Source organism: Petromyzon marinus, chromosome 40 (genome assembly GCF_048934315.1).
Source record: "Petromyzon marinus isolate PM22_M1 ecotype Great Lakes invasive population chromosome 40, UKy_Petmar_22M1.pri1.0, whole genome shotgun sequence".
Classification (NCBI taxonomy): Eukaryota; Metazoa; Chordata; class Hyperoartia; order Petromyzontiformes; family Petromyzontidae; genus Petromyzon; species Petromyzon marinus.
This window is the reverse complement of record NC_133706.1, coordinates 9083450-9110505: the sequence shown is the minus strand read 5'-3', so window position 1 is coordinate 9110505 and position 27056 is coordinate 9083450. Positions and strand designations below refer to the sequence as shown.

The window sequence follows — 27056 nt, the reverse complement described above, 5'->3', positions numbered from 1 at the left end:
AGAATACACCACACCACTAAAATACACACACCACTATAATACACACACCACTATAACACACACCACTCTACCACAAACACTACCATAACACACACACCACTATAATACACACACCACTATAATACACACACCACTATAATACCCACACCACTATAATACACACTATAATACACACTATAATACCCACACCACTATAATACACCACACCACTATTATACCCACACCACTATAATACAACAACAACAACCGCCATTCGCCACTAAGTGGCGGTGACGTCACCACGACGCTTGTGCCAGGCTATGTGCACCCTGAGGCCACGTGAAGTGTCGAACGCCCGCTGGCAGGAGGTCACGGGGCAGACCCAGGTGCCACGGGTCGACTGACTGAGATGACTGGCTGATGCACCACCTGTGCCCCCTACTGTGCCAACCTGCTGTGCTTTAGCCACCCGGCGCTCCGCTCGCTGTTGTGAGCGTCGCTCCTCCGCCCTCCGTTGTTGTTGGAGGGCGACTGCCTCCAACTGCCCAATAGCATCCTTCACGAGCCTCCTCCACAGAGGCCGATCTTGACACCGCTGGTACCAGTCATCGGCAAGTCCACTCAGCTCCACGTCCTCCTGTACCACATCACTCCATCTCTTCTCTAGCCCGTGCCGCGCCCGCTTAGCCCCCTCAATCCGGCCAAACAAAAGCTGTTTCGGCATGCGGTGGCTGGGCATGCGGGCTACATGACCCAGCCATCGCAGCCTTGCCTGCCGGAGGAGCTCACCGATGGGACCCTGCCCAGATCTTTCAAGGATTTGTGAGCTCCTCACACAATCCAGTCTGGTTAAACCCAGGATGGATCGTAGGCAGGCCAGCCTAAATGTTTCCAACCGGCGAAGATGTTCCATTCGGGGGGTCCACGTTTCGCAAGCGTAGAGAAGGGAGGGAATGACCGTGGCCGAGAAGACCTGAAGCTTAGTGCGGAGCGACAGACCAGGTAGCTTCCACACAGCGTTACGCAACCGATGAAAAGATATTGCCGCTCGACTGATTCGGAGTGAGACCTCTGCTGTTAAACTGGAGCCAGTCATAAGCACACTGCCCAGGTATGGGAAACTCTCCACTCTCTCCACAACTGCCCCATCACCGATTGGGAGTTGTGGGGGTGGAGTGTCCGATGGTACAAAATACCCAGGCAGGTGCTTAGTTTTGGTGGGGCTGATGGTAAGGCCCCACCTCTTAGTGGCACGCTCCAGTCTCAGCAGCAGCGTCTCCAACTCCTCCTCTGACTGAGCAGCTATTACCAAGTCATCAGCATACATAACGTGGTTGAGCAATAGGGAGCCATCCCTTGACCGCACCCGGGCATCGATTAGCCTCCCATTATATCTGTACCATATGGAGATTCCCCCGGTACAGCTATTGAAGGCTTCACGAACCACGTGGTCAAAATAGATGTTAAATAATGTGGGAGCCAGAGGACATCCCTGTCGCACCCCAAGTTGTACAGGGAATGGCTCTGACTCCCGGCCACGTAGTTTTACCCGGGCCCGCTCACCATCATGAAGGTCCTTAATGATCGTGAGCAGAGGGTCAGGTACTCCAAAAGCACGAAGAACGACCCAGAGCCCAGGCCTACTGATGGTATCATAGGCCTTGACCAGGTCAATAAAGCAGAGATGTAGGTCTTGTTGGAATTCCCTACACCTCTGCTGTAGCAGACGGACAGAAAATATGGCATCTGTGCAGGACCGCCCTTTCCTGAAACCGCATTGGGGCTCCCCAAGCCTCTCCTCAGCGTGCCTGGCAAGGCAATGCTGAATAATCCTTGCCAGGACCTTTCCCGGCACACTGAGGAGTGAGATGCCCCTGTAGTTGTTACAGTCTGTGCGGTCCCCCTTCTTGAAAAGGGAGACCACCAGGGCACCCTTCCAATCCTGCGGAACCCGTCCAGTGGTCCAGACTGTTGTTATGATGTCATATAGGGCAGTCTGTGCACAAACGCCACCCTCCCTCAGCATTTCGCTTGGGAGATCATCTCTGCCCGCTGCCTTTCCTGGGCTCAGACTCCGGATCGCCTTCAATACTTCCTCAGCAGATGGCACCTCAGCCAGCCACTCACAGGGGGTGACTTCTTCCAATATTTGAGGCACCGCAGCCTCAGCAGGGTCATCCTCACTTTGTGCCACGATGTTTTCCTGGCTGAGAGATTTTCCCTCCCCCAGGACCTCACAGAAATGCTCAGCAAATCTGCGAACCTGTTCCTGGGGGTCGGAGATTGCATCACCGTTTTTTCCCCTAATGATGGTAATAGGTGTGGCGCTGCAGGTTACTTTTTTGATGGAGTTAAATAGAGATTTGTGATCACGGGCCACTGAGGCAGACTCCATCTCCTCAGCAACCCGCGACCACCACCCATCCTTGCAGCGCCTCACAGCTCTCCGAACCTCCGAGCGAAGGCTGCGGTAAGCCTCCTCATTCTCTGACGTGGGATTCTGTAGCCGATGACAGTGGGCCTGTCGCTTTTTCTCAACCATCCTGAACAACTCCTCTGTCATCCAGGGTCTCTGGGGAGGTCTGGATCGCGTACCCAAAGCAGCCATTGCAGCTGCATGAGTCACAGTCCTAAACCTCGCCCATTTACCCTCGACATCAGGAGGAGTCGGGGACGATGCCAATCCCAGCCGCAAGCGATGATGAAATTCTCGCTTGCAACTTTCATTAGATAACTGAGACCAGGCCACTTTATGTTGGAATGGGGTCCTGGGTGTACACCCACCACCGGAGTGGAAGAATGGCAGGCGCATCTTACAGATGACTAGTCGATGGTCAGAGGGCAGATCAGCTCCACGGTAGGTCCTGGTGTCAAGGACATGGGCTCGCATTCGCTGGTCCGTCACTATGTAGTCCAGCAGATGTTCTTGCTTGGACCCGGCATGCATCCATGATGTTGTGTGGATACGCCGATGCCGGAACAGCGTGTTGGTAATTACAAGCCCATGGGCTGCACAAAAATCTAGCAGCCTCCTACCGTTGTTATTGAGCTGATCTGGCCCATGCCCTCCAATCACTCCAGACCAGGTGCCAGTATCATGACCAACTCGGGCATTGAAGTCACCCAACATGATGACTCTATCCCGAGGGGCCACTTTAGCCAGCACCTGTGACAGGAGGTCATAGAAGGCATCTGACTCATCGGCTTTTCCTGCATCCCTCCACAGATGTTCATCTTCGGTGGGGGCATAAGTAACCACGACCACCATTCCTCGCCTCCTGTTGATGGGAAGGCGAGCCCAAAGTAGCCTGGGGCTTACAGCTTCCCACACCTCACCGCCACGCTCCCACGCCCCCTTCATTCTTTTGTTCAAAAGAAGACCCACACCCTGTTGTTTGGCAGTCTGCTGCCCCGAGTAGAGGACTGTCCACCCCTCATGGTGGCAGGAGCCAGAGCCGGTCCACCGGACCTCCTGAATGCCGCATAGATCCAGGCGGTACCGGTCCAGCTCCCGACAGAGGAGTGGCAGCCTCTCCTCTGCAGTGAGCGTTCGAACATTCGACGTGGCCACCCGTAGTGGCTTTTCGTTGTTTCTGGAGTAGCCCCGAGGGTAGGTATTCAATCTCCTGGCTCCGCCAATTGGGGTTTGGCCAGGAGACGTCATAGACGCCTGGCCCCCCGGGGCCTCCGGCACAAGCTTACTAGTTACATATTTCAGTTTAACTCGTGGTTTCGTGGTAATTAATTGAAGGTGGAGGGGTTACCAGCCCCTCGCACCCGTCCAGAGCCCCCGTTTAGCCCCTGTGGTGGACACATATGCCATGAGGGGAGGAGCCAATCAAAATTGGATCTCCCCCCACAGCACTGTCCACGACAGAGTTGCCCGTCCGGCACCGCGAGGAGGTAGGGGGTTGTTTTGCCGGACTCTATAATACACACACTATAACACACACCACTATAATACACACACCACTATAACACACACCACTATAACACACACACTACTATAACACACAAACTACCATAACACACACACCACTATAACACATACACCAATATAATACCCACACCACTATAATACACCACACCACTATAATACCCACACCACTATAATACACCACACCACTATAACACCCACACCACTATAACACCCAAACCACTATAATACACCACACCACTATAACACACACACCACTATTAACACACACACCACTATAATACACACACCACTATAACACACACTACTATAACACCCACACCACTATAATACACCACACCACTATAATACCCACTCCACTATAATACACCACACCACTATAATACACACACCACTATAACACACACACCACTATAACACACACACCACTATAACACACACCATTATAATACCCACACCACTATAACACACACACCACTATAACACACACACCACTATAACACACACACCACTATAATACCCACACCACTATAATACACACACCACTATAACACACACACCACTATAACACACACCATTATAATACCCACACCACTATAATACACCACACCACTATAATACACACACCACTATAACACACACACCACTATAACACACACACCACTATAACACACACCATTATAATACCCACACCACTATAACACACACACACCACTATAACACACACACCACTATAACACACACACCACTATAATACCCACACCACTATAACACACACACCACTATAATACACACCACTATAATACACACACCACTATAACACACACACCACTATAACACACACACCACTATAATACACACCACTATAACACACCACAATAACACAGACACCACTATAACACACACACCACTATAACACACACACCACTATAATACACACCATTATAATACACACACCACTATAATACCCACACCACTATAATACACACACCACTATAACACACACACCACTATAATACACACACCACTATAACACACACACCACTATAACACACGCCACTATAACACACCACTATAACACACACCACTATAACATCAACCACTATAATACACACACCACTATAACACACACCACTATAATACACACACCACTATAACACACACACCACTATAACACACACCACTATAACACACACCACTATAACACACACCACTATAATACACACACCACTATAACACACACCACTATAATACATACACCACTATAACACACACACACCACTATAACACACACACCACTATAACACACACCACTATAACACACCACTATAACACACACACCATATAACACACACCACTATAATACACACACCACTATAACACACACACCACGATAACACACACACCACTATAACACACCACTATAACACACACCACTATAACACACACACCACTATAACACACACCACTATAACACACACACCACTATAACACACACACCACTATAATACACACACCACTATAATACCCACACCACTATAACACACACCACTATAACACACCCCACTATAACACACACACCACTATAACACACACCACTATAATACACACACCACTATAACACACACCACTATAACACACACACCACTATAACACACACACCACTATACCACACACACCACTATAATACACACCACTATAACACACCACAATAACACACACACCACTATAATACACACACCACTATAACACACACACCACTATAATACACACACCACTATAATACACACACCACTATAATACACACACCACTATAACACACACACCACTATAACACACACACCACTATAACACACACCACTATAACACACACACCACTATAATACACACACCACTATAACACACACCACTATAATACACACACCACTATAACACACACACCACTATAACACACACACCACTATAACACACACCACTATAACACACACCACTATAACACACCACTATAACACACACCACTATAACACACACACCACTATAACACACACACCACTATAACACACACCACTATAATACACACACCACTATAACACACACCACACTATAACACACACCACTATAACACACATACCACTATAACACACACCACTATAACACACACACCACTATAACACACACACCACTATAACACACACCACTATAATACACACCACTATAATACACACACCACTATAACACACACCACTATAACACACACACCACTATAACACACACACCACTATAACACACACACCACTATAACACACACACCACTATAACACACACACCACTATAACACACACACACCACTATAACACACACCACTATAACACACACCACTATAACACACACACCACTATAACACACACCACTATAATACACTCCCCTATAACATACACACCACTATAACACACACCACTATAACACACACCACTATAACACACACACCACTATAACATACACACCACTATAACACACACACCACTATAACACACACACACACCACTATAACACACACACCACTATAACACACACACCACTATAACACACACACCACTATAACACACACCACTATAACACACACACCACTATAATACACACACCACTATAACACACACACCACTATAAAACACACCACTATAACACACACACACCACTATAACACACACACCACTATAATACACACACCACTATAACACACACACCACTATAACACACACCACTATAACACACACACACCACTATAACACACACACCACTATAACACACACACCACTATAACACACACACCACTATAACACACACCACACCACTATAACAGAGAGACACGCTGCTGCTGCTGCACGCAGGCACGCAGCCACCCCCATCACGTTCAAGTGGACGCGTCGTCATGTGCCACGGGGCCTGGGGGAGGATGACGACGACGATGAGGAGGGGGGGTGGTGGTGAGGGGGGTGGTGGTGAGGGACTGTACCGCCAGGGAGAGAGAGGCCTGCCATTCCCTGGGGGTGTGTGGGGGTGTGTGGGGGTGTGGGGGGGTGTGTGGGGGGGGTGTGTGTGGGGGTGTGTGGGGGTGTGTGGGGGGGTATGTGGGGTGTGTGTGGGGTGTGGGGGGTGTGGGGGGGTGTAGGGGTGTGTGGGGGGTGTGTGTGGGGGTGTGTGTGGGGGTGTGTGGGGGTGTGTGTGTGGGGTGTGTGTGGGGGTGTGTGGGGGTGTGTGTGTGGGGGTGTGTGGGGGTGTGTGTGTGGGGTGTGTGGGGGTGTGGGGGTGTGTGTGGGGGGTGTGTATGGGATGGTGTGTCGTGGGGGTGTGTGTGGGAGGTGTGTGTGTGGGGGTGTGTGGGGGTGTGTGTGTGTGTGGGGGTGTGTGTGGGGAGTGTGTGTGGGATGGTGTGTGTGGAGGGTGTGTGTGGGAGGTGTGTGTGGGGGGGTGTGTGGGGGTGTGTGTGGGGGTGTGTGGGGGTGTGTGTGGGTGTGTGTGGGAGGTGTGTGTGGGGGGGTGTGTGGGGATGTGTGTGGGGGTGTGTGTGGGAGGTGTGTGTGGGGGGGTGTGTGGGGGTGTGTGGGGGTGTGTGTGGGTGTGTGTGGGGGTGTGTGTGGGGGTGTGTGTGGGGGTGTAACAACTACAGGAGCATCTCACTCCTCAGTGTACCGGGAAAGGTCCTGGCAAGGATTATTCAACATCACCTTGCCAGGCACGCTGAGGAGAGGCTTGCGGAGCCCCAATGCGGTTTCAGGAAAGGGCGGTCCTGCACAGATGCCATATTTTCTATCCGTCTGCTACAGCAGAGGTGTAGGGAATTCCAGGAAGGCCTACATCTCTGCTTTATTTACCTGGTCAAGGCCTATGATACCATCAGTAGGCCTGGGCTCTGGGTTGTTCTTCGTGCTTTTGGAGTAGCTGACCCTCTTCTCACGATCATTAAGGACCTTCATGATGGTGAGCGGACCCGGGTAAAACTACGTGGCCGGGAGTCAGAGCCATTCCCTGTACACCTTGGGGTGCGACAGGAATGTCATCTGGCTCCCACATTATTTAACATCTATTTTGACCACGTAGTTCGTGAAGCCTTCAAAAGGTGTACCGGGGGAATCTCCATATGGTACAGATATAATGGGAGGCTGATGGATGCCCGGGTGCGGTCAAGGGATGGCTCCCTATTGCTCAGCCACGTTATGTATAACGATGATTTGGTAATAGCTGCTCATTCAGAGGAGGAGTTGGAGATGCTGCTGCTGGGACTGGAGCATGCCACTAAGAGATGGGGCCTTACCATCAGCCCCACCAAAACTAAGCACCTGCCTGGGTATTTTGTACCATCGGACACTCCACCCCCACAACTCCCAATCGGTGATGGGGCAGTTGTGGAGAGAGTGGAGAGTTTCCCATACCTTGGCAGTGTGCTTATGACCGGCTCAAGTTTAACAGCAGAGGTCTCACTCCGAATCAGTCGAGCGGCAATATCTTTTCATCGGTTGCGTAACGCTGTGTGGAAGCTACCTGGTCTGTCACTCCGCACTAAGCTTCAGGTCTTCTCGGCCACGGTAATTCCCTCCCTTCTCTACGCTTGCGAAACGTGGACCCCCCTAATGGAACATCTTCGCCGGTTAGAAACATGTAGGCTGGCCTGCCTACGATCCATCCTGGGTTTAACCAGGCTGGATTGTGTGAGGAGCTCACAAATCCTTGAAAGATCTGGGCACGGTCCCATCGGTGAGCTCTTCCGGCAGGCAAGGCTGCGTTGGCTGGGTAATGTAGCCCGCATGCCCAGCCACCGCATGCCGAAAAAGATTTTGTTCGGCCAGATCGAGGGGGCTAAACGGGCGTGGCACGGGCTAGAAAAGAGATGGAGTGATGTGGTACAGGAGGACGTGGAGCTGAGTGGACTTGCCAATGACTGGTACAAGCGGTGTCAAGATCGGCCTCTGTGGAGGAGGCTCGTGAAGGACGCTAGTGAAGGACGCTACTGGGCATTTGGAGGCAGTCGCCCTCCAACAACAACGGAGGGCAGAGGAGCGACGCTCACAACAACGAGCGGAGCGCCGGGTGGCTAAAGCACAGCAGGTTGGCACAGTAGGGGGCACAGGTGGTGCATCAGCCAGTCATCTCAGTCAGTCGACCCGTGGCACCTGGGTCTGCCCCGTGACTTCCTGCCAGCGGGCGTTCGACACTTCACGTGGCCTCAAGGTGCACATGGCCTGGCACAAGCGTCGTGGTGACGTCACCGCCACTTAGTGGCGAATGGCGGTTGTTGTTGCTGTTGTTGTTGTGTGGGGGTGTGTGTGGGGGTGTGTGTGTGGGGGTGTGTGGGGGGGTGTGGGGGTGTGTGTGGGGGGGTGTGTGGGGGTGTGTGTGGGGGTGTGTGTGGGGGTGTGTGTGGGGGTGTGTGTGGGGGTGTGTGGGGGTGTGTGTGGGGGGGTGTGGGGGTGTGTGTGGGGGGTGTGTGGGGGTGTGTGTGGGTGTGTGTGGGGGTGTGTGGGGGGTGTGTGTGGGGGTGTGTGTGGTGGTGTGGGGGGTGCCTCTCATTTAGCCGTCCTCTCTCACTCGCAGGCGTGGCCACGTGGGAATCGCGAGCGATTGACGTGTCGTGGGGTTTTTGTTGTTGTTATTGTTGTTTAACTGCTGTCAACTGAAGGTTGGAAGCGTTGCGAGCTCGTTGCGAGCTTCTGCCGGGTTTGCTCGTCAGTCAGTGCCTGATCTCAACCGGTCCCGGCCCCCCCCCCCCCACCCCTAGGTCGACTCAGCCTTAAATGAGCACCCGGTGCAGTGTGGAAACGTCGTCACTGGGGAGACAAAGGCGGCCGTGCGTGGTGTTGGCCACCCAACCCCCTTGTATGCCGTGCCGGCCTTCATTAGGTGCTACTCACTAACAGCACTTGCCCCGACAGTCTGTTACAGTCGGTAAAGTCACGTAGGTAAAAAATAAAACAACAAAAATCACGACGTTTCGGCCACAACACAAGTGGCCGAAACGTCGTGATTTTTGTTGTTTTATTTTTTACCTACGTGACTTTACCGAATAGAACCAAAGAGTATGGATCCTTGCAGTCACGAAAGCTTTAAATCTAGAAAAGTCTGTTCCAGGCTACACACGGGGGATCTTTGTTCTTTGTCTTGCCAGTCGGGCCTCTGTCCAACGATTGATGTCAAGATATAAAGTGGCTACACATGTGTAGCCACACATGTGTAGCTACGGGCGCCGCACTTTCTATCTACGTGACTTTACCGAAAGACCCAAAGAATAGTACTATACTGCCTTCAACTTTTATGAACGACTGGGCGGTTAAGATGATCGATTTGTGGTATTAGCTGTAGCTGTATAGCAAATGAAAAAAAATACAATTACTTTACTATTCAAGTAAAAAAGTTAGTGTTTTAATATTTGTGGGTTTTTTTTATTTAGGGCCCCTTTATAACAACAAGGGCCCCCGCGCTGAATGCTTTCCAGCAATAAATTCCCGTTCAGTGATTCTGCACTTGCTGTCTTACTATAGCACTATACTGACATAAGGCGTTCGTGACTGCAGCAATTCATATTCTTTGGGTCTTTCTGTAAAGTCACGTAGATAGGTTCAAAGAAAATAACAAAAAACTACGAAGTTTCGATCGCAACACAAGCGTTCATCATCAGAAGAGGAAACTTCGTTTTTGGTTATTTTCTTTGAACCTAACTACGTGATTCATATTCTTTGGGTCTTTCTGTAAAGTCACAAAGAAAATAACAAAAAAACTACGAAGTTTCGATCGCAACACAAGCGTTCGCCATCAGAAGAGGAAACTTCGTTTTTGGTTATTTTCTTTGAACCTAACTACGTGATTCATATTCTTTGGGTCTTTCTGTAAAGTCACAAAGAAAATAACAAAAAAACTACGAAGTTTCGATCGCAACACAAGCGTTCGCCATCAGAAGAGGAAACTTAGTTTTTGGTTGTTTTCTTTGAACCTAACTACGTGATTCATATTCTTTGGGTCTTTCTGTAAAGTCACAAAGAAAAGAACAAAAAACCATGACATTTCGATCGCAACGCAAGCGGTCGTCATCCTGATGTTATTTTCTTTTCTTTGAACCTATCTACGTGACTTTACCGAAAGACCCAAAGAATATGAATTCCTGCAGTCACGAAAGCTTTAAGTCAAGATTTTCTATCTACGTGACTTTACCGAAAGAGCCAAACAATAGTACTATACTGCCTTCAACTTTTATGAAGGCTATCGATTCGTCGTATTCATTATCTGTGGCTGTATAGCATATGAAAACATACAATAACTTTACTATGCAAGTCAAAAAAATATTGCGTTTTAATATTTTCGTGCTTTTATTTTTTATTTTAGGGCCCCTTTATAGCAACAAATGCTACAGTCCCCGCACGGGCTTAATCCGGCACTGAAGGTATACCGTTATTGTGTTTTACAGAATCCAGAACGCGTCTTGCTTTTGTACCGGGCAATCCGCTGCCTTCATTCCGACGTCTCTCCACGTCGCATCGGCCACGCGACAGCCTTTTCCGAAAGTGCTCTAATTTCAGCAGCAATGGTTGGAACAGGAGAGCAAACAAAAAAACCCTGGGCGGCCGCTGTCAACATTTCAGGTATCTCATCGGCAAGAGTCGGACCTTCGCTTGAACCAAAATGCTCGTCGTGAATGGCCAAACAACCAGATTTAGCGAATTAGAAAACAAGCGAGTGAAATCTTTGCAGGATTAGTTGTGGGGTTTTTTTTTTACTTCTCGTGAGCAGCATTTTATTCATGAGCTGGCAAAACCACATTCCTCATTTACCCAATTGCAACGTGAATTCCGCATTGAGCAGGCTGCGCTTGCGAGGTTATAGCAATGAAAAGCCATGCTTGTGCACGCAGTTTCGTGAGCGATCAACTATCAACTTATTTCGCGGTGCTCTAAGGCAAGCATTATCGCACAATTCCTCAAATTACTCAAAAATCTTTGCCACGGGAAAAAAACCCAACATTTTTACAGAACGTACATAAATGCAGAAAAACATTTAGCATACACCATATGCGCGCCCACTACATATATCGTAAAAAAACTCACAACAATCGTCATCACAATGCACACTGATTGACAGCTTAGTATGTATGCCCCCCCCCACCTCCAATTAGCACGGTTGGCTACATACGGTGCGGAAGAAATTCAAATACCTACATATTGAACTTCTTTCGCACTTCTAAATAAATTAGTTTTCAATTTACAACATCAGCCGAGCTTTGGAAAGAAATCCAAAATGCTTTGTTCGTTTGCAACATGGACAGCGTATCAGATAAGTCAACAAAACATCCTGGTCTGTCTTGGACAGTCCCGGATACAGAAAGGCTGTCCCCAGATTGTCCTCCCAACGATTCATACTCTTTGTTTTTTTCGGTAAAGTCACGTAGGTAACATAAAATGATAACAACTAAATTAAATCACGACGTTTCGGAGGCAACACAAGCTTCCGTCTTCAGGTGGAACAGTCACAGCAAAATAGCTGTATCAAGTGAAGAGCTCTGAGACACCCGAGATTATATACAGGTTAAGGGGAGGGAGGGGCCAGGAAGGGACGTGGGTGGGGGGGAGGGGCTAAGTTAAGCCGCCTTTTGTTATGCTGCAGGGGGTTCGGGGGTAGCGGTGGTGCACTGCACGAGAGTGAGTACAACCCACTCGAAGAAATGGAAATGGTTGTACAATTATAAGGCAGCTAAAATTTAACTTGGTTGATGACATCTTTCCAATGGTTGCTCAATTTAAAACCATCCAAGTTGTGTCTATGTTTGTATATCTGGATGGCTTCATGGACAAATCTTTGGTAATAACTGGGAGGTTTGCAGAGAACTTTGGTATCAGAGAAAACAATGTCATGAGAACCCGCTGTGTTGAGACAATGATCAGCCACGGCCGAAGAATTCGTTCTGCCGTGTTTCAAATCTGATTTGTGCTCGCGAATTCGGTCATAAATATGTCGTTTCGTCTCCCCGATATAGCAGTCACCGCAGGTACAACTCAATTTGTAAACACCGGGGTACTGTAAGTCAGGAATGACATCCTTTACGGATGGGATCAGATCATGGATTTTGTGTACTGTATTGAACCGGACCTGGATCTTGTGTTTGTTTAGAATTTTGGAAATCTTTTTGGTAACACCTGCCATGTATGGCAACGTGATGATTTTGCCCCAAGTGAAGCCAGAAATCACCTTCTGGCTTCACGTGGGGCAAAGGGCGGAGCAACCCGAGCAGTAGGAGGGGCTACCCGAGCAGTGGGCGGAGCTACCCGAGCAGTGAGAGGAGCCCCGCAAGTAGTGGGCGGAGCTACCCGAACAGTGGGCGGAGTTACCCAAGCAGCGGGCGGGGGCTGCCCGAGCAGTGGGCGAGGCTACCCGTGTAGTGGGGGGGGGGTTACTCCGAGCAGTAGGCGGAGCTACCCGAGCAGTGGGCGGGGGCTGCCCCAGCAGTTAGCGGGGGGGGGGGGGGCTGCCCGAGCAGTGGGCGGGGCTAGTAATTGAGTGGGCGTGGACTCTGTGACATTGGACGCGGCTCACCCCGTGTCCAGGTTGAGCCTCCCAGAACGTTGGTAGCATTAGTCCAGTATCGGAGTGACACGCTTTTCTACCGTAGGATGTGCAGTGACCAATCACACTTAACGAGAGACTGGGGGGCCCCTCGCCCCCTGCCTCCCCCCACCCCACCCACACCTCCCGGCAGCGTTAAGTTAATTTGGCGGGGAAGTTAAGACGGGGCGAGAGAGAGAGAGAGTCGGTGTTTGTGTGGCGTGCGGCCACGTCTGACCACAGCCGTTGCGTGCCCTCCCGCCCCGTGGCCCAGAGCCGGCGCAGTCTCTCCCAGCCGGTGCGCGCCGTCGTCAGCAGGTAGTCGGCGTTCTCCGGGTGCTGCAGGATGGTGTAGCGAGCGAGCACCAGCGACTGGCAGAACCTACGGTGGGGGGTGGGGGGGTCGAATGTAAAGGTGCAGCCCTGCAATTGCTCTCTCGCGCCACTGCTGGCCGCAAGGGGCCTCCGCTACGCGGAGCCCTGGAGGAACCCTCCTCTAGGGAGGGTATTGTGACCGACATATTTGCATGCTGACCAGACGGGCCTAGGAAGAGGTGGGCGTCAACCCACACTTCACCCCACCACGCGCGACCTGCCGATCAACTAACCCGTGGTGCACTCATACACACCGTAACACTGCTGGGTGGACAGAGGCGGTAGGGAGGATTTAAGAAACTCACACCGTTGCTTCTACTGCCACGCCGGCAAATCGAACCAAACCGGTGATCACTGGACTGTAATTCAAATGTGCGAACAATTACACCCCCCTCCCACCCCCCACACACTTTAGCAGCATCCCAAGCCAGCACCAGTTACTGGCAGAACCTATAGGCACCAATAGTTTTGTGGGGGGTGGGGGGAGGTGGGGGTTCGATGCAAATTATCAACAAGGAAGCATTGGCCGTGGCATGTAGCTCGCTTCTCAGCCACCGTGTGCCAAGCACCTTCAAGGATTGTGAAATACCATACACTGCAGCACTGGGAAAGTGCAGGCAGCCACCTTTCAGCAACAACAGAAGGCCGTTGAGTGACGCTCCCAATGTCGAGCGGCTGAATCTCAGCAAATATGGCACAGTAGGGGAGGCAAAGGTGGTGCATCGGTCAATCATCTCGGTCAGTTAAAACATAACACCTGGGTCTTTCTCATGACCTGCCACCAGCGAGACTTTAAAGACACTTCACGTGGCCTCGTGCGCCTAGCCTGGCATACAGTGAGGGAAAAAAAGTATTTGATCCCCTGCTGAGTTTGTACGTTTGCCCACTGACAAAGAAATGATCCGTATATAATTTTAATGGTAGGTTTATTTGAACAGTGAGAGGCAGAATAACAACAAAAAATCCAGAAAAACGCATGTCAAAAATGTTATAAATTGATTTGCATTTTAATGAGGGAAATAAGTATTTGACCACTCTGCAAAGCATGACTTAGTACTTGGTGGCAAAACCCTTGTTGGCAATCACAGAGGTCAGACGTTTCTTGTAGTTGGCCACCAGGTGTGCACACATCTCAGGAGGGATTTTGTCCCACTCCTCTTTGCAGATCTTCTCCAAGTCATTAAGGTTTAGAGGCTGACGTTTGGCAACTCGAACCTTCAGCTCCCTCCACAGATTTTCTATGGGATTAAGGTCTGAAGACTGGCTAGGCCACTCCAGGACCTTAATGTGCTTCTTCTTGAGCCGCTCCTTTGTTGCCTTGGCCGTGTGTTTTGGGTCATTGTCATGCTAGAATACCCAACCACGACCCATTTTCAATGCCCTGGCTGAGGGAAGGAGGTTCTCACCCAAGATTTGACGGTATATGGCCCCGTCCATCGTCCCTTTGATGCTGTGAAGTTGTCCTGTCCAACTTAGCAGAAAAACACCCCCAAAGCATAATGTTTCCACCTCCATGTTTGACGGTGGGGATGGTGTTCTTTGGGTCAGAGGCAGCATTCCTCCTCCTCCAAACACGGCGAGTTGAGTTGATGCCAAAGAGCTCCATTTTGGTCTCACAACACTTTCACCCAGTTGTCCTCTGAATCAATCAGATGTTGAGATCATTGACAAGATTCTCCCGTGTAGTTCTGGGCTGATTCCTCACCGTTCTCATGATAATTGCAACTCCACGAGGTGAGATCTTGCATGGAGCCCCAGGCCGAGGGAGATTGACAGTTCTTTTGTGTTTCTTCCATTTGCGAATAATCGCACCAACTGTTGTCACCTTCTCACCAAGCTGCTTGGCAATGGTCTTGTAGCCTATTCCAGCCTTGTATAGGTCTACAATCTTGTCCCTGACATCCTTGGAGAGCTCTTTGGTCTTGGCCATGGTGGAGAGTTTGGAATCTGATTGATTGATTGCTTCTGTGGACAGGTGTCTTTTATACAGGTAACAAGCTGAGATTAGGAGCACTCCCTTTAAGAGTGTGCTCCTAATCTCAGCTCGTTACCCGTATAAAAGACACCTGGGAGCCAGAAATCTTTCTGATTGAGAGGGGGTCAAATACTTATTTCCCTCATTAAAATGCAAATCAATTTATAACATTTTTAACATGCGTTTTTCTGGATTTTCTTATTGTTATTGTCTCTCACTGTTCAAATAAACCTATCATAAAAATTATAGACTGATCATTTCTTTGTCAGTGGGCAAATGTACAAAATCAGCAGGGGATCAAATACTTTTTTTCCCTCACTGTAAGTGCACGGCCACGTCACTGCCACTTAGTGGCAAATGGCAGTGTTGATTCATGTATGTGTGTGCAGATGTATGCATCTGTGTGCGTGCGCGTGTCTTACGTGGTGGAGCGAAGGCACGGTGGTTAGGAATGATTCACGTACTCCACTACGAACCTGGTGACCCAGGTTCGATTCCCACTCACGGCCAACATCAGTGTCGAATGTCTGAACCAGTCCTGGGCCTCACCTAGGTCGATTCAGCATTAAATTAGTACCTGGTACGGCATGTAAATGTCAGCATTTGAGGTGGACAAAGGGGGCCCTTTGTGGTGCTGGTCACGCCACCCCCTCGTGCGCCATGCCGGCCTTAATAGGCGCTCGCACGGGTAGCTACGTACGGTGTGAAAGAAGTTCAACATACACATATACTTGCTCCAACAGCCTGCGTAGGCTACGCGGGAGGTCTCCGTGTCTGTATATACGTGCACGCGCGCCAAACCTGGACGCCACCAGCCAGTAGACAGCTCCCCTCTCGTCCTCCGTCAGCGGCCGCACGCTCTCGTACCCGGCCATTATGTGCCCGCCCACGTCCATGGGCCGCGAGCTCTCGATCATCATGTACATGATGGCCATGGCGATGTCGTACACGCAGTATCCCTGCATCATGTCGTTGAAGTCCAAGACGCCCGACAGCTTGTAGTGGCTGCCGGCGGCAGGCTCGCCCGTCTCCGACGACTGGACTGCGGGGATCGGCCCCGTTTCTTCCACCAGGATGTTGTGGTCGTTCAGGTCTCCGTGAACGATACCTGGAGGCGGGCAGGCGGCATGTGAGTTGGGCCCCACGGTTTAAGACTTGCCCCACAATTCTTGATTTTTTTTTGTATCTCGCAAAAAGTCAAAATACCGACTTTTGAAACTCGTCCTCTCTGCCGCCAATGTTTGTTGTACGTGGAACATCGCCACATCTGTCTAAACATTTACAGACAGTGGTGTATGTGTGTGTGTCTGTTGAACTTCTTTTGCACTGTACGTAGCCAACTGTGCTAATCGGAGGCGTAGGGGGGAAGGACAACAAACTAAAGACAGGAAGCAGTTCTAAAGAAATGAGTTTTCAATCTAGATTTAAAAGTGCATAGCTCCAGTGGCTTCCTCATATGGAAAGGAAGAGCATTCCAGATAGCCGCAAAAGTGCATCTAAAAGTGCGCGATGCGGTGACCGTCTTTGTCTGATGGCTAGCCAAAAGCCGAGGATGATCAGAGTTCGCGTCATGGTTTATGCCCCTTGCTTTTCAGGTCGGAGTCACGGAGCCGGGACCGCTGAGAGCCTGGGTACGAATCGCGGTCTCTGCCGCCCGCGATTGAACGGCCTTCTCAAGTGTGGCGAGTTGGTGGTCTCAACTTGCTCACCGATGGTTGCACACACACACACACACAAAAAAAAAACATCAAAATAAATTGGGTTCTACACTTAAAATTAGTTAAACCCTAGCTCGGAGAATTAAAATATCAGTTGGACCATCGTGCGACGAACATTGCTCTCGTACGTTAGATTTGAGTGGGGAAGTGCTGCGCTATAATCTTTGGTTCTTTCGGTAAAGTCACGTAGTTAGAGAGACGTACCTCAGGCCTGATGACGACCGCTTGTGTTGCGATCGAAACGTCGTGGTTTGTTCTATTTTATTTCTAACCACGTGACTTTACCGAAAGAACCAAAGAGTATGGATTCCCGCAGTCACGAAAGCTTCAAATCGAGATTGCTGCCCTATACTATGCGAACCAGGTCACCACTCAGGGATCTGAGAGGCAGCTCCGTGATATCCACACCTCCGATGAGCATGGTTGGCTACGTACAGTGCGAAAGAAGTTCAACATACGTGACGACCATCGCGGTTTCAAGGTGGCCTGAAGCGCCCCTCGCCCCCTGGAGGCATGGAGCTACGTCCCGGGTGAAGCTGCGAGGCGAGCGTACATCTGGTAAACTTGTGCAGGTTGGGTTGGATCTCCTCGCGGAACTTGGCGATGACCTCCCTGACCAGGCCCTGGTTGGGGTCGCCGTCCAGAGCGAAGAGGTAGGACTCGAGCAGGTGGGTGTTCGACAGGTTCCAGATGAAATCGTCTCGTTGCAGGAAGCGCAGGAACGGGTGCTCAAACTGCTCAGACGTTTCAAAAACGAAGACGGCAAAATTAATTGAAACAACATCAGCAGCGACGAAAACAACAACAACAACAACGCTCGTGGCTGAAGCTGCATTGGTCGATGGGTTAGTGTGTTCCAATTTAACCGCGCTAACAACCGTCGGTTCGGTGAATTGTCCCGATACAGGGTCACGGCTCAATAGATTATACTTCGTCTCATTTGTACCGTGTCGTGTTCGCTGCGTTTCTTCGCTTATTTTTTTACACTGCCTTGCACGCACTGTCCCGTCCGAGTCTCGCTTGCTTCACCTCGTTTATACTGGGGGTCTCATTTGTCTTACCTGTCTTGTATGTTGTGTCTCGTACGTGTGTAGTGTTCATCACACTCATACTCTCTCATTTGTACTGCCCCCCGTGTTGTCTGCTCTGCGCGTCTCATTTGTGCCTTCTTAATTGGTAACGTTAATTATTTTTACTGTCCCCTACGCGCTGTTGGCTCCCTACCCCTATTAAACTCCGTAAGACGAGCGCCTCTTATTTCAGGGCACGTGGATGAGACGCAATCCAAGCGACTTTAGAACTAGTTTCTTTGATATCAACTTCCACGGGCTATTCTTTTCTGCGAGAGTCGCGAATAAACACGTCTTCATATGACGGCGTGACACCAGTGAACACACAACTGGGATATAACTTTTTCACGTGGCTCCCGCTAAGACTGTCGCAGTGTGGGGGGCGACGATAGCAACGCGTTTCCCACCTCCGATTAGCGCCGTTGGCTACGTACGGTGCGAAAGAAATTCAACATACATACGTACGTACATTCAGCTAACTTGCGAGTCTTGTTTTACCTTTTTACGTTGGTTAATATTCTCATGTCACGTGTCAAGAGACGCATCGCGGCACGCTCCCAGTGCCCGTGCGCTCGTACCTGCTCCAGGGCTTGGTGGATGCTGGCTGCCAGCTTGCCCACCTGGTAGTACAGGCTGCCGTCCGCCAGCACCGTGGACAGCGGCACGCCGGGCAGGTACGTGAGCAGCCGCACGTTGAACTCCTTCTCTCCTTCGCCGAAGTCTGAGAATTCACAGCAGGAGTCGCCACCGAGATCGATAGGTCAAGAGGTCACCACGGTTAGTGCATTCTCATCATTGCTTCCTTTTTCTGGATCCTACAGCTGTTCGGAAGTTGAGATCGCACCCTCCAAGGTCTGGCTTAAGTTTCTTATCATTACTGACATCCAGATTGAGATATTTTTCTTGCCACGCAGATGACCGGTCCTTCAACGGCAATGCTTACAATCTCACTCATCATCACCACCACTACTGTCTGGCTTTAGATCTTCTCCATGATTGCTGACCGACGGGTGCCACTTTCGGATGGCTCAGGGCGCTTGGACTGTGTCAGAGCCAGCATCACCGAGATCCTTGGTTGGAGTTCAGGATTCAGCCGCCCGTGATTAAACCGGGCTCTCAAGCGGAGTGAGTCGATGGTCTCGTCCCGGTCGCCGACGACTCAAACCCATCGCATTATATTTGAGTATTCACTTAAGTTGACTAAATTCTATCCCTTTCAGTTTGACTGTTAGGTGAGAAACATTTCTCTGTGGAGGGTGAGTTCGTAATGAGCTACCGCCCCCCCCCCCCTTCCCCACCTCATGTGCGGACTCGATGTCACTGGAAGGGATTGCAGATGTAGATCTGCGGACGTCTTCTTCCGTAAGTCTAACGCGGGCGGCGTCGCGTCGCTCGGCGAGAGTTTCTGAACGGGCAAAAATATTGCCGAGAACGCAATCGGGACGAAACGCAGACAGTAGATCATCGATTATCCGGTGCCTTCGGGGGGGGGGGGGCGGGGGGGGGGCGTGGATAATCACCGATCATTATTTTAACAAAAATCTTATTTTTGCATATTCTTGCATGACATTATTTATTTAGGTGTTGTTATATGTTTTTTTTGTGTTTTAAATTTGTTTACGATGTGATATTGGCATTAATAAACATACAAATAGACGAAAAAAGCATCCTACTTTTAAAAGTTACTGTATTTACTGTACCGTACTTACGACTCCAATCTAGAGGACTCTGCATCGGGTGATGCATATACGTGCACCATTTTCATTGTTTGAGCTGTATGTAGTGTATAATGTAGTGTACATATTTAACACTGAAACCAAGCGTAGCTATTCTTTTTTTTCCACGCACGTGGTGCCAATCGCCGGAGCTGGTAACAGTCCTTCGAGCGGTTTTGCCGGATCGACCCCAGGACCGCCCCGGGTAATGTTGGAACAAGCGGGATAACCGATGATCAACTGTGTGATAAAAAAAAAAATTGGGGAAAAGCCCCGAAGAAAGAAATATTCTAGATTTAAAGCTTTCGTGACTGCAAGGATCCATACTCTTTGGTTCTATTGGGTAAAGTCACGTAGGTAAAAAATAAAACAACAAAAATCACGACGTTTCGGCCACAACACAAGCGGCCTTCATCAGGTGAAGGGACCAGACTGTCTCGAGGACAGCGCTGGAAGATGGTTTCAAATTAAGCAACCATTGCAAAGATGTTCTAAATCGAACCAAACATTAAATTAATTTTCAATGGTACAGTATATTTTTCAAGTAGTGGTACCCCAAACTTTCGCAGCTCTTAAAAAATTCCCTTTTCACACCATCAATAGGTAAACTCCCCCTCCCCCCCTCGCCAACCGGCATGTTCACCCGCATGTACACCACCTCTACACCGTTCATCATGCTAAGTCGGCCAATCAAATGCTAATTTTTATGCTAATTCCTTTGTCAAGGCACCTTGTTTCCTCGCACACAGCTTAAAGGTCCGCGGTCTGAGCTTGGCTGTGTCTCACTCCAGCGCTGTCCTCGAGACAGCCTGGTCCCTTCACCTGATGAAGGCCGCTTTGTGTTGTGGCCAAAACGTCGTGATTTTTTGTCGTTTCATTTTTTTTACCTACGTGACTTTACCGAACAGAACCAAAAGAGTGTGAAAGAAATATTCCAAAAGCGCGTGAGCGCGCGTGGGCCGGATCGTCGCGTCTCACCGATGCGCTGCAGGGACATGAGGTCTCCGTGTACGGTGAGTCGCACCGTCTGTGTGGGGACGCCCCCGTCCCTTAGGAACATCATCACCCGCGTCTGCACCTCCAGCACCTCCTGCGGACATTGAGAGGTGTGGCGAGCCGCCGGATGGTGAAGGTGAAACGTCAGCACGGTTGGCTGCGTACGGCGTCTAAAAGAAGTTCAACATAACCCACGTGCATGACAACATACGTACGACACGTAAAACGCATTCCAACCCTGTGATAGCAGACTCGTCTAGACCGGGAAACAAGACAAAAAGCAATAACGCGCACGGTATGCTGACGTTTAACCGTCCCGACCACTGCCACGCTTGTGTACGCGGGAAAGCCTCACCGAGTACTCAAGACTCCTTTAACAACAGCAGGGTCCTGTCATAGTTTTGCAAATGCGCGCGTGATGAAAGACGCCGCTGCAAATCGTCGAGCAGGCCGATGCTCGACGAGGAATAATAAAACTCCACGCGTCCGTCGGCAGTGCCGCCGTGTGGCCTTAAAAAGAACGTCCACGTGACAGGCGACGTTCCGGGCAATCACCCTGCACAGAAAATCGTCCAGAGATGCAACGAAGACCTTTTGACGTTAAACTAAAACTGAAGCTCAACGCAGTGGCTTAGGGGCCGTCCATAAATGACGTCACGCACCTGGGGGGGTCGGGGGGGGGGTCAGACATTTGTGACGATGTGTGACGAGGGGGGAATCTGAGAAATGTGACGTCACATCAAAATGCGCAACTTTAAATAAATATAGACAACACGTTCTACTGAATGAAATCGACTTTTTAATAAATGTTTTCTCCTACAACATCAGAGTGCAGCGGCACAATGACAATATTTTAAAGCGATTTGAAGCATGTTTTTTTGGGGGGGGGGGCAGAGCTTTGTGACGTCATATTTGAGGGGGGGGTCTGACTTTTTGTGACGCCGTGTAACTAGGGCGGGGGGGGGTGGTCAAAAATCGCGTGACGTCATTTATGGACGGCCCCCTTATCGTGTGGAAATGTATAGCAGCCAAAATTACTTTAAAAGTGTGTTGAACATGCAAACTCCAAATCTACAGGGGGTCAGGCTACATGGATCGAATCCACGACCTCCGGTATACCAGGCGGGGGACGTCCACGTGTCCCAAACAATTCAGTTGCGTCCGACCACGTTGCGCAACACTTTCGCTGCAATCGTCCAGCAGCGAGAGAGGGCCTCCCCCTTGTGGTCCTGAGTCGTTAATCGAGGACGGCTGTCGACAAGCATCCCGGGTTGTTTCGGGGTCAAATACACAACAGTATACCGCCGTCTCAGGCAACATTGCACCATTGTCGGAGAATCTGACCTTGAATCTAGATTCAAGGTCAGTGTCTTCTTTACCGTGGCGATTTCACCGCAGTTATGAAATTGTGCGTAGGATGATGATGATGACGATGGTTTGAAATGAAGAATTGGGTTTATTGTAAGTGGCGGCTTTATTTTTTGATGAACAGAATAATTGATGACAGAATAATTGATGAGGAGGGTTTGGGATAGGCCTGGTCGTAGTTGGGGAGGGGGTGCCGGGAGAGGGTGACAGAAAGCTGGGGGGGGGGGGGGGCGGTGGGGGCTGAAAATAATGAGCCAACATTGGCATGTATGTGTAATGAGCGACTTCCGAGACAACGCCTTTATTTATTTATTTCTCACATTTGGGCACAAACACTGGGCGATATAGACACTGGGGGGGGGCGGGGGGGGGGTGTGGCACGTGCCCCCCCAATGATCCGATCGAAATCCCTAATTTCTATCGGATCATTGGGGTTTATTAGTAATAAATCGCCATTTTGCGACCCCCACTGCCACTGTGTAGCATATTATTATTATGTGCCAGGGACTCTATGAGATGATAGGACAATAGTCTGAGTCCATAATTGGCAATAAGTAATGGCAAAGCAGTTATAAGTGACTCACAGAATTGTGCGGAGTCGCGTATACAGAGTCCACGACTTCCCTGAAGGCATCAACACCTTCAGAGAGCGCGATGCCGATCACACAACGCGGTTCGAATTCGACACCTCGATCGATGGCTGCGTCATCGCCGCACACGCGTCGAATGAAAACCAAGGGACGAGTCCTTACTAACAACTCCTTACTTACTAACAAGTCCTTACTTACTACTAACAACTCCTTACTTACTAACAAGTCCTTACTTACTAACAACTCCTTGCTCACTAACAACTCCTTAATTACTAATAACTCCTCTATCATGTTTCATTGCTGGAGGGATTGCCCCCCCTACCTGAAAATCCTGGCTCCGCCATTGGATATATAGAAACGCATCTACATAGCTACACACAGCCGACCTTTCTACACAGCCCCATCGTCGGCGTCTAACTACACAGCTGGCCGACTAATGTGGCGATGACGATGATGGGAGCCGTGCAGAGGATCGGCCACGCGGCCGGACGACGAAGAGAGATGACGGCGAGCAGCGACGCGGCCAGGACCCGGGACCCCGCGACAGCCCCGAACCTTCGGTCACGTCCCCCCTTATATACTTCCCGGCGTGGCCAGGCCCCCGCCTCCGGCCACGCCCCCTTCTAGAACCTTCGAGCAGATTCCCCGGAGCTTCCCGACCGACCCCGCCTGTTACCGTTAACCCGGATACACGCCCCTCTTCTCGTTAGTTATTGTATAACGCGCCCATACCCGTCATTACCCCTCCTGGCCGACAGGTGGCACGGTGTCATTACACATGTATATTTATGTAGAACTTCTTTCGCACCGTACATAGCCACAACAAACTAAAACAATTGGTGGTGGGGGTGGCGAGGGGGGTAGTGGTGTGGGTGGTGGAGAGCGACCCCCCCACCTCCGCCCCACCTGCTGGCGGCTGTCCCTGGTGTTGGTGACCTTGAGGACCCACGCGGCGCCGTCGTTCGTGGCCACGTGGAAGTTCTGGTCGTCGTAGCTCTCCAGGGGCGCCAGGCGCTCCACGCCGAGGCCGTAGAGGCGCACGATCAGCTCGGTCGCCTGCGCCTCGTCCAGCCTCGGCTTGGTGAGCTCCTCCGAGCTCATGGCGTTCGCCTGCCCTCTTGCCCACGATGCAGCAGCAGCAGCAGGAAGAGGAGGAGGAGACAAAGACAGCAGCAGGAGGAGACAGCAGGAGGAGGAGGAGACAAAGACAGCAGCAGGAGGAGACAAGAGCAGCAGGAGGAGGAGACAGCAGGAGAAGACAAAGACAGCAGGAGGAGGAGACAGCAGGAGAAGACAAAGACAGCAGCAGGAGGAGACAGCAGGAGGAGACAAAGACAGCAGGAGGAGGAGACAGCAGGAGAAGACAAAGACAGCAGCAGGAGGAGACAAAGACAGCAGGAGGAGGAGACAAAGACAGCAGTAGGAGACAAAGACAGCAGGAGGAGGAGACAAAGACAGCAGGAGAAGACAAAGACAGCAGCAGGAGACAAAGACAGCAGCAGGAGACAAAGACAGCAGGAGGAGGAGGAGACAAAGACAGCAGGAGGAGGAGGAGACAAAGACAGCAGGAGGAGACAGCAGGAGGAGACAAAGACAGCAGGAGGAGGAGACAGAGACAGCAGGAGGAGACAAAGACAGCAGCAGGAGAAGACAAAGACAGCAGCAGGAGGAGACAAAGACAGCAGGAGGAGACAGCAGGAGGAGACAAAGACAGCAGGAGGAGGAGGAGACAGCAGGAGGAGGAGGCAAAGACAGCAGGAGGAGACAGTAGGAGGCAGACTTCAGCACTGCCCGCTAAGAGACGACAACATTCCAGACGATGCAGCCCTGGATCTAAGCGAAGCCGGCGACGACGATGATGTTTGGTGTACAACTCACACCACCTCGTCCGCGACCTTACACGCGACACTTCACAGCGCGTTCACATCAACGGCTCAACCGCAGTTCGCCTGTGCGAGCAAGTTGCACGACCTTTCGACTGCTTGTGCTGCAGTCGAAACGTGGTGAGAATTTTTATTGTTTTATATATATATTTTTTAAAAATATATATTTTATTGTTTCCCTTTCTACGTGGTGACTTTACCGAAAGAACCAAGAAAACGAATTCCTGCAGTCGCGAAAGCTTTAAATCAAGTTGCACGTGTCCACTGCCCTTGTCTGCCATGCCCCCCAGCTAGCCGCATAGTGTGTAGTCGTGTTAGTGCATGGCTGCACCGGAGGCTTGCTCGGTCTACGATCCGTGACTCTCTGCACGTGGACAAACAAAAGGCGGCAGAAGGGGGTCCATCAGCGGAAGGGAATCGCCCAATGTGGAACTCAACAACGAGCGCAACGCGTTCTCCTGCACCAAAACAAGGATGGTTCATCCTTTACCTGTCGAGATGCGTTGTTGTTGTTGTTGTTGCGTGTGTCTGTTTGTTGTTCACGAGACGATGTTGCGAGAGAGAGAGATAGAGAGAGAGAGATAGAGAGAGATAGAGAGCGGTCCCGACAAAGGAAACTAAAAAAAGTAATCGTCTAGAGCCTAAGCGATGCGAAGAGAAAGTCGTCCGGACAGGCGGTGGCTCAACTTGCCTGTGGGGAGGGGGTCAAAGGTCGGAGAGTTGGGTGGGTGGAGGCAGTGCTGGGCTAAGCTAATACGAGGCCTGGAGCACGATGTTCTAAAGGGGCCATAAACAAATATATAAACACAATTTTTTTTAACTTGCACAGTAAAGTAATTGTATTTTAACTTGCTACACGGCCAGATAATACGACAAATCGATAACCTTAAACGCGCAGTCGTTCATAAAAGTTGAAGGCAGTATAGTACTATAGTAATAGAGCAAGTGCAGAATCACTGAACCGGGAATTGAAAGGTTGAAAGCATTTAACGCGGAGCCCTGGAAACTACTGTAGTAGCTACTACTTTTGTAGCTACTTGTGCTACATATGTAGTAGCTACATGTGTAGTAGGTGCTACATATGTAGCTACTTGTGCTACAAGGATAATGTGGTACTGGGTGGGGGTTGAATTCCGGATGAATGATTCGAGGTTGGTAATTGCGTCCGGTGTGGATCCAAGGGATGTTTATAAAACATTCACATCGCTGTCAACCGCTTATCAATACTCACCTTATTACAGATTAATTCAGATCGTATTGGTCACCCCGTGTCCTGATAAATCACAACGTTCATCTTACAAAGTCTCATCACAAGGGAGAAACACAAATAGACAATCACCACTAGTACACTCACCACTAATACACTCACCACTAAAATACTCATCACTAAAATAATCGTCACTAGTACACTCACCACTAGTACACTCACCACTAGTACACTCGCCACTACACTCGCCGCTAGTACACTCACCACTACACTCACCACTACACTCACCACTAGTACACTCACCACTTGTACACTCACCACTAGTACACTCACCACTACACGCACCACTAGTACACTCACCACTAGTACACTCACCACTAGTACACTCACGACTAGTACACTCACCACTACACTGACCACTAGTACACTCACCACTAACACCACTAACACACTCACCACTAGTACACTCATCACTAGTAAACTCACCTCTAACACACTCACCACTAGTACACTCACCACTAGTACACTCACCACTAACACACTAACCACTATACTCACCACTACACTCACCACTAGTACACTCAGCACTAAAATACTCACCACTAGTACACTCACCACTAGTACACTCACCACTAGTACACTCACCACTAGTACACTCACC

At 50.1% G+C, this 27056-nt stretch overlaps 1 protein-coding gene across 2 annotated transcripts; it reads right to left on the bottom strand.

Annotated features, from left to right (window-relative positions):
* Positions 1-11252: 11252 nt before the first annotated feature.
* On the bottom strand, positions 11253-26038 carry HYKK (hydroxylysine kinase). Of its 2 annotated transcripts, none has more exons than XM_032968913.2 (7): positions 25679-26038; positions 24212-24422; positions 21330-21441; positions 19215-19357; positions 18120-18300; positions 16650-16956; positions 11253-13880 (listed from the first exon to the last, which is right to left on the bottom strand). In XM_032968913.2, the coding sequence occupies exons 2-7, from the start codon at positions 24404-24406 to the stop codon at positions 13655-13657; spliced, it is 1164 nt and encodes a 387-aa protein (XP_032824804.2). In that variant the 5' UTR covers positions 24407-24422; positions 25679-26038; the 3' UTR covers positions 11253-13654. The 2 variants fall into 2 exon arrangements, with proteins under 2 accessions (XP_032824804.2, XP_032824803.2); XM_032968912.2 differs by having other exon boundaries at positions 24212-24415.
* Between the last annotated feature and the right edge of the window lie 1018 nt (positions 26039-27056).

Excerpts from the sequence above, each read along its gene's own strand:
- HYKK (XM_032968913.2), bottom strand. The coding sequence starts at position 24,406 with ATGAGCTCGGAGGAGCTCACCAAGCCGAGGCTGGACGAGGCGCAGGCG. Across the intron at positions 19,358-21,329 it reads CATGTCCCTGCAGCGCATCG|ACTTCGGCGAAGGAGAGAAG; the intron begins GTGAGACGCGAC and ends GTGAATTCTCAG. Across the intron at positions 13,881-16,649 it reads TACTGGCTGGTGGCGTCCAG|GTTCTGCCAGTCGCTGGTGC; the intron begins GTTTGGCGCGCG and ends CCCCCACCGTAG.